The 8790-nt window shown below is 37.7% G+C and overlaps 1 protein-coding gene across 1 annotated transcript; it reads right to left on the reverse strand.

Moving 5' to 3' along the window:
* Positions 1-413: 413 nt before the first annotated feature.
* Positions 414-7044, reverse strand: LOC119730861 (apoptosis regulator BAX-like). The gene is made up of 5 exons (XM_038203915.1): positions 7023-7044; positions 6510-6747; positions 3576-3711; positions 2312-2422; positions 414-518 (listed from the first exon to the last, which is right to left on the reverse strand). The coding sequence occupies exons 1-5, from the start codon at positions 7042-7044 to the stop codon at positions 414-416; spliced, it is 612 nt and encodes a 203-aa protein (XP_038059843.1).
* Positions 7045-8790: the final 1746 nt, after the last annotated feature.

The raw sequence follows: 8790 nt of genomic DNA on the forward strand, positions 1-8790 counted from the left end.
TTTAGACGTTAAGTTAAAGGATACAATCTAAAATGTAAGCAGGTGCTGTCATGGAATGAACAAAAGTATAAAAACTGTCATCAAATGATGTGCTCATCTATACCCCTGATTCACAATTAAGGTTAAATTACAATAGACGGATCAAAATCGATATTGATAACTGAAATGAAAAGTGTGGACCACCTCCACACCAAAAAGCCCCAAAACTATGGCCACACAACTGTATATTACAAACGATGTTGATGTGGCAACTATTTTGAAAAGATAAAATAGAAAGAAAAATGACAAAATTAAACGACCTGGGACACTTAACCTATTTCTATTGTCACATGGGTGGAAACACTGTCGCTGTTTAAGTAGCAGTGCTTAAAAGTGGTTACGCTGCTGTGTGCTCAACGCAACAAGCACCCATTTTAAGCACCGCAACAGTTGGCAACGATCAAGTGCAAGAGAACCACTTGTATATGATCTCCATACGAGATGTTGAACACATCCACCGTGGACACCGAAGGAATGGCCTGAACATGGAGTAAAATGGCAGAACGACAAATGTTAGACGTTTGTTAACCTTTCGACTTTTTAAAATTGTTCTTTTTTTAACTGTTGTTGTCAAATTCATCGCAAGTCTCTTTATTCTAAAGTCAAGTCACAAGATGTTCAAATGAACTGTGACCGAAACAGTTCTTTGCCACTGTTGATCCCTTGTTACTTGTGAATGGGCTTGTAAAGGGGCATGTGATTTACTTGTGACCAAGAGACCTTTGATTGACTCGACAACACTGTTAAATACGCCAAACACCGAACTGCAGGTTGTTAAATGATAGGACAACAGGGCGAATAAAAGAAAGGAAACCCAAATGGCGCCTCCTATGTTTTGAAAGAAGTTCTTCATTCAGCGATTTCCAGATCAAGGATATGAAAGTCCAATTTTTATACGCTTTATTTTAGTAAAATAATCGTTCATATCGCTCATGTACTTTTCAAGTTATGGACATTTAAACAGAAACTTTGTTTTATAATCTAGTCCACGGATCACAATAAAGGTAAGTGATCTTCCAGCAAAACAAAAACATTTAATGTATCAAAAACACATTAGAACACTCTCATAACAATGATAACTGGCACTTACCATAACCTTTATTTCAACACCGTCTGCTTCCTATGTTTAAACAACATGCTTTATGAGGTCAAAAGTTTATAGTCTTGCCCTGCCTTGTACTCGGCCACTCAGGAGACTTGTGCGATTATTCTGATAATACGGTTTTCATGAAACGACATAGTTTCATTTTACTGAAATATTATGTACCTTGACAGTGATCCATGGGCAAAATTATAAAACTGTGTTTGTGTTCAAAATTGTATAACTCAAAAGTACCAGTGATTTTAATGATTCTTGTACAAAAAGAGAGTTTTCACATCTTAGGTTCTTTACACAATAGGAGGCGCCATTTGGGTTTCCTTTTTTTCTCACTCTGTGTTTTCATTTATTGGTTTATTTTGTCATCATATCTTACCTGCTATCCTTTGTTGACTTTAAAGAAAGTGTAGCCTAGCACGAGAAGCGACAGGCCAGACAATATATTAAAACTCCAAGTTGCAATGCATTTATTCGCTGCAAAGTAGTCCTTTATAGCCGCCTAGGAAGCAAAGAAAGAATGCCAAACGGCAAAAGTTTAATTTCGTAAATTTACATTGACTCAATGCAAAACTGGCCGTTTTCTAGAGTTGTTGTTGAAATTAACATTCCATTGTGAATGTCGTGGAAACAATAGGTCCAACTCATTTGCAATAACACGAAAACAAAACTGGCATATGAATCAACTGTACTGCATCAATCAACTGTCTGTGTGAAAAAAGAAAAGAAAAAAAAAAAAGAATCTGGGACCCAGTCTCTAACTTAACACATTTCCATAGTCATATGCTATCAGACTACCGAAGGCTCGATCTTCTCAAAAAGTTGGATATGTACCAGTCTGGTCTTAGGCTTCAAATTAATATCACTGGGCTTCACTCTCAGGTGCGAAATCAGCGAAAAGCTGATACAGGGCTGACTGCCCTGTATTCCACCCTCTGAATGGCGTACAGGGACCTAATCGACCTCGGCGAAGACACCTTTACCACCGCGGGCTGGAAAATATCGTTGGCTAAATTCAAAATCAGAAAGTTTTTGCCTAGCAAAAGCAGGCTACCAGTCCAAATGTCATGCGATATATATCGTTTGTGACTGGTTCCCAGCTGATGCTTGCTACGCAAATTAAATTGTGAGCAACATTCTCTGTTTAATTTGTAGCTTTATAAAATTGGTCTTTACCCAGCCTCCCTGGTTGATAATCCAGTCAGCAGCCTTGGTGACCAGTAACGTGACTATTTCTTTGATGAGCTGATTGACCCAGCTGGGAACATCCGGCAGATACTTCAAGACCTAAACACGAAATAAACAAAAACAAAAACATAACATAACAATAACAGAGTCTTACCAATTAATTTCCCCAAGTTGTGTCTGTGGCTTCGAGTTCAATTGAAATAGAGTCCGATTCTTTTAATATAGGTTTTCCCGGCTATTTAAAAAAAAAATCATTCAAATTCACCAACTCTGACATTCAATTTCGTCCGAGAAAAAAAAACACAGGCTTTTACCACAATCAATTTATTCATTTACCATTCAGTTTCAAAGTTTGGTCAACCTCTTTAGTGTACCGTGTCGAGAATATTCGTCATTACAGATCAAATTCGTCCAGGCTGTTGTGGAATGGCAGCATTCAGAGATCAAATTCGTCTGTTATCGATCAATTCAAAACTTGTATAAAGTAAATTAGTCAGGTGTGTTCTAGAGAATTTTTCTTCTGTCCCCAAGCCCAATTTGGCACATTCGCCGGCATTGTTTTCGACCAAAGCAGAGTACTGATCTCAAAGAAGAGTTACAAAAAAGTAAAGATTACCAAGATCAACAATACAACATTATTTAAAATAAACAAAAGAAAAGAAACAATCTTAGAATAAAAAAAAAAAGGAAACGTCAAAAGCCACAAATCAATAACCCATAAATACCCGTGTCATAATATTATGCCTAACATATTTTACGAAGATACAATCAAAAGAAATGACACATTTATGAAGAAGTAAGGAAATAAACAAGTAGTAAAGACTTATTCTTATTAGATGCATGTATGCCTTTGAAGATATCGCAATGGAGTAGATTCTTATTCAAATAACTCTGATCCAAACAGATTGCTAAATCTAATGATCATACACTTAAACCGAATGACATAATTTCAATTTGGAAAGTGTTAAACATGAAAATGTCATGTCTGGCAAAGAAAAATAAACGTCTGAAAACGAACTACGAGAATTACAGCAGGGAGTTAATTCGCTTCAAATTATTTTTGCGAAATTGGCCGGCAAAACCTATATTTTTTATAATTATATTCTTGAATCGCGGGTTGAATTTATTCGTGCTGCAGGTAGTCAATATGAAGAAAAATAAATCTTCAACATACTCCCATATTTGTTCTTTCAATTCCTCGGGAATGAAAATCGATTCCTTGTAAAAATGACATTGTTTCATCTTGTCTCACCTTGACACATATCTTGTAGGCAAAGTAGAACAGGGTGATAATCCGTCCCCAGTTTATCCCACTTTCATCGAATGCCTCTTTAGCTACAGCAATGATAGCCTTCATGGGTTCATCTGGGGTTACTGAATCTATAAACCTGCGGAGAGTACAACATGGAGTGTATGGACTCCGTGCACAACCGGCATGGGTGTCGCTGAGGGGGGGGGGGGGTAATTTGTTTTTGTTGTCCCACGATTTGACCGGGGTGATATGTACGTGGGCTATTAATTTGTCCAGTAGTATAACAGGGGTGCAAATGGCGACACCAAAATAGTCCGAATCAACCTCTTCCCCACCCCCCCCCCCGCCCCCCAAAAAAATGCGGCAACAATTTTGGGCAACATTTTTGGAAAAAATCTGCCTTCTAAAAAAACAAATTGAAAAAAAAAAAAATTGTGAGCCCCCAGCCCAATTCGGGGCGCGCCACTGGCTTAATATAGGTCTTCCCGGCTATTGTAAAACATTTCTCATTCAAATTCACCAACTCTTTCAATCCATTTCGTCTGAGAAACTTAAAAAAAAAAAAATAGTCATTTACCATTCAATTTCAAAGTTTGGTCACCTTGTTTAGTCACCGGGTCGAGAATATTTGTCATTGCAGATCAAATTCGTCTCAGTTGTTGCCGAAAATGGCAGCATTCGGAGATGGAATTCGTCTTACACAAATCAATTATATAGACGAATTTGATTTCTGAATAGTTTGGAGTGGACGAGACGAAATCAATACTCGGGACAAAAACATGTGTTCTTTGTGTGAATGTGTGCTTGAACGGAATTATGAAATTTTCTGAAAATAGACGCAATTAAACATTGGCAGTGCGTTATTTCGATGTTGATGGACGAATTTGAAAATTAGAAAACGGTGAATTCGATTGATAAGTGTTTCAAATTAGCCGGGAAAACCTATAATATATTTGGGACAACATAAAAACAAGTTGCCCTGCTCAAGACAAACGTTTGTTAGAACTCATCAATGACGTGTCTGGCCAAAAAGAAAGTAAATAAAATAAACCGGTATTAATAAGTATAGGATTGAGGGGTGACACCCAAAAGTCGGGACTTTTGTTTTAGTGAGGCTCTGCATGTAGCACTTTGAAAATCTTGAATAAAAAAGCCCAAATCATATTTTAGTACAAGAATTATTGAAATCATTCATGTACTTTTTAAGTTACGGAATTCTAAATTCATTTTGGTAAAAGAACACTTACCTTCGTGTGATCCGTGGACAGAACTTTAAAACGGTGGTTGTGTTTAAAATTAACTTAAAAACTTAAAAAGTACATGAGTGATTTCAATGATTCTTGTCAAAAAGAAAGCCTATGAATTGGGCTTTTGTATCCCAGATTTTCAAAGTGCTACATGCAGAACTTTACTAAAACAATGGTCCCGACATTTGGGTCTCGTTTTTTTTACTCACCCTGTATATTAAAGTTGTGTTCGCAGTGACCTTCATTTACATTTTTTTGTTTCTCTTAATATAGGTTTTCCCGGCTATTTCAAAACATGTTTCGTTCGAATTCACCGATTCTTATATTCAATTTCATCCAGCAACATCGATTTAGTGCATTTTCAATGTTTAATTGCGTCTTTTGTCAGACAATTTCAAATTTTGTCCAAACAAATTCAAACAATGAACACACGTTTTCGACCCGGTGTATTCGATCTCGTCTCGACTACGCCGAATCGTGTTATTCAGAAATCAAATTCGTCTAATTGATTTATAAAAGACGAATTTGATCTCGGAATGCTGCCATTCGGCAACAGCTTATAGACAGATTTGATCTGTTATGACGAACAGTAAATGACTAAATTGGTTTTGTTAAAAGAATGTTAGAGTTGGTGAATCTGAATGATGAATGTTTTAAAATAGCCGGGGAAACATATAACTGTTCACTTGTATAGACATGTAGTGTTGTAATCGAGTCACTCTAGTCCAGTCCGAGTCTCGAGTTACTTGTGTCGAGTCAGAGTCCGAGTCTCGAGTAATTTAGCTCGAGTTCGAGATCCGAGTCTCGAGTCACACGGTCAAGTCCGAGTCCGAGTCTTGAGTCACTTGGGTCGAGTCCAAGTCCAAGTCTCGAGTCACTTGGTCAGGTCTGAGTCCGAGTCCGAGTCTCGAGTCACTTGGGTCGAGTCCGAGTCTCGAGTCACTTGGGTCCAGTCCGAGTCTCGAGTCACTTGGGTCCAGTCCGAGTCCTGAAAATCATAGGAGTCGGATTTTCATGATTATGACACCCACCCAACAATACGCACGACAATCGATTTTATGTGGCGTTACTGTGATGGGTCAAAAGTCAGTCCATTCGGTGAGTGCTGTCCTTGAATGTTTGTGCAGTCGCGCTTTTCGCAAGTTGTCTTTATTTTATTGTTTACTCAGTTCCCTTAAATAACTGTATATGTTCTCTAAAAACTTAATGCTACTTTATCAGAAATCTGCTTCGTTTGGGGCGGTTCTTGTCGAAAAATTGATTTGATCGCGTGATTATTTTTTTTCACGCGCGAAGCCTGCAGGCCTAATCACTCCTAAGCTACGAATTCCATAGAGAAGCGACATGTCTCTCAGGACCACCGCAAGATCAACCCACTTTGATGATGATTACACAAAAAACCTCTTGAAACAGTTCTTGAGCCCTTCTAGTAACTGTCCCGAATATAGCAATTTAAAGACTTTATCGGACGGGTTGGTAAAACGGTCGAGTTGGTAATTAACGGGGCGGTCGAGTTGATCGGACGTGTCAAGTCAGGTTGGGCAACGGAAGAGTGTTACAACGGTCGAGTTGGGCACCGAAATCAACAGGCACTGAACGGTCTTTATATAAGCCTCAATCCCACAACATCCTCCAAAAGTGCCTGGTTGATTTTAAAAGATTAGAGGCAAATTTATGTCATATGTACCTCTTAAACCTCACGTCCAGGTCCTGATTCACGGTGTCCCAAATTTTTCTCAGGTAGGATGCCACTTCCCTGCACTGCTCTATCTGTTCAGGTGAGAGAGAGCCTACATGCCCATCCAGTTTAGGAGCACCCCGGATTGAATCTCTCTTAAACTGATCATTCAAGAAAACACTTAGTATCTCAGTGGTTTGGTCACCGAAATCAGGGTGCTGGCGCTGGCTCTGACGCATTCCATTATCTACATATAATGCATAGAGTATTAAAAACATGCAATACATGCAATATTAAAAACATTCAACAACATGAAAAATAGACTAGCACACGAAGAGTGATATTTCCTTCTCTTTCTTTTGAAAATGTTTTCTACGGTTTTCTTATTTCATTTCCTTCTTCTTTTTTGAGGGAGGGGGGTTCTCGCTGAAGAGACACGGGATACTGTCTTTTATTTTAAATACGCATAAATGCCCCGCAACCTTGACCATGACACCATAACCCTTTTCAATATCAACTTACCTGTGTCACAGGTAACGTTCATTTACATCATTGTTGTCTTCTTTAGGTTTTACTGTATTAATACCTTTATGACCCAAGAATAACTGTTTTTGTATGTGATTTAAAAGAGTGAGGGAACGTTAACAGATCATGAATAAGAAATGTGAATAGAAAGACAAGACCAGTGAGTAAACATAGTGTAAAAAGTATGTGATGTACATGTATATATATTAAAACGCTGACACAAAGAGTAACATGGAGAGAAATTCAACTATGAATAATATCACTATTCTTTTCCCTTTTAGATGTATGTTCACTGTAATGGAGTTTTGCCGAATTTCTTACGAGTAAACTTGTGTTTTTGGTGAGAAATGCATGTACTACGCGTACAATGCACCATGCAGCAGTGATATGTTCACTCCTTTGTTTAATATTTGCAAAAGTTCCCCAGAAAGTTATTCCAGTCCAGATAAATTTCAACTTATAGAATAACTTGTACAGATTTTGCACATTAAAAGATAATTCAAGTTAACGTATTCACATGCCGTTTGATTTTAGTTGTGAAAAAAACCTGACAGAGTAAATGTTAATTGGAAACTAAACACAAATATACAAACCAGGAAACTCTAAACAGAATAACAGAAGTATCGTTCGAAAGCCATAGTTACATTTCCAAGAAACTTCCAAACAAATATGTAACCAAATGTTGACAAGTACTGTACACTGAAATGTACGAAGCTCTGGAAGAGCCATCCGACTTGTTCAGATACTGACTTTTATTATCTCAGGTTGACGAAATATTACAGGCAAGATGACGACATCCTGAAATAATTTATGAGGGGATGGCGACATCATGAAAGTAGGATGACGGCATCCTGAGATCATTTCTTAGCGGATGACGACATCCTGAAAATAAAATGACGACATCCTGAGATAATTTATTACGGGATGACGACATCATGAAAATAAAATGATGACATCCTGAGATAATTAATTAGGAGATGAAGACATCCTGAAAGTAGGATGACGACATCCTGAGATAATTTATTATGGGATGACGACATCCCGAGAGTAGGATGACGACATCCTGAGATAATTTATTATGGGATGACGACATCCTGAAAGTAGGATGACGACATCCTGAAAGTAGGATGACGACATCCTGAGATAATTTATTATGGGATGACGACATCCTGAAAGTAAGATGACGACATCCTGAGATAATTTATTATGGGATGACGACATCCTGAGAGTAGGATGACGACATCCAGAGAAATCGCAGAGAGCATGGAAGCCATCTTGGAAACGCACATACATCACGACCTCTATCATCATATAAATACCATGTATATTCAGCTACAGGTGAGCAAATGATAGTATGTGCACATAGTACATGTACACACTCTTGTTTTAATATACTCTCGAGGACAATGCTTTGTGTTTTAGTACAGGCAATATAAGGTTTGACCTCAAACAAATTGCAACAGAATTTTTTTCACCACAGTGCATTTCCATAAGGTCCCTAAAATGACATACTAAAAGTCTTAAGAAATCGAGGTGGTGGAAATATGCCTAACTTGCATAAATCCAAAATGGTCGCATATGTTAGGACTTTCGCATTGATTTGGTCATATTTCTCATACTAGGTAAATTTTGGAAGTAATTTAAACAACAGTTTTAGTCCTCTTACATTGATTTACTCACTATTCTAGTCCTAGGTAAATTCCAAGATCCCTATGTTTCCGAAATTTTCCAAATGCCATATAATTTGCATAAATGCCGTATATCA

The sequence above is a fragment of the Patiria miniata genome, unplaced genomic scaffold, assembly GCF_015706575.1.
Source record: "Patiria miniata isolate m_02_andy unplaced genomic scaffold, ASM1570657v1 HiC_scaffold_1, whole genome shotgun sequence".
In the NCBI taxonomy this organism is placed as follows: Eukaryota; Metazoa; Echinodermata; class Asteroidea; order Valvatida; family Asterinidae; genus Patiria; species Patiria miniata.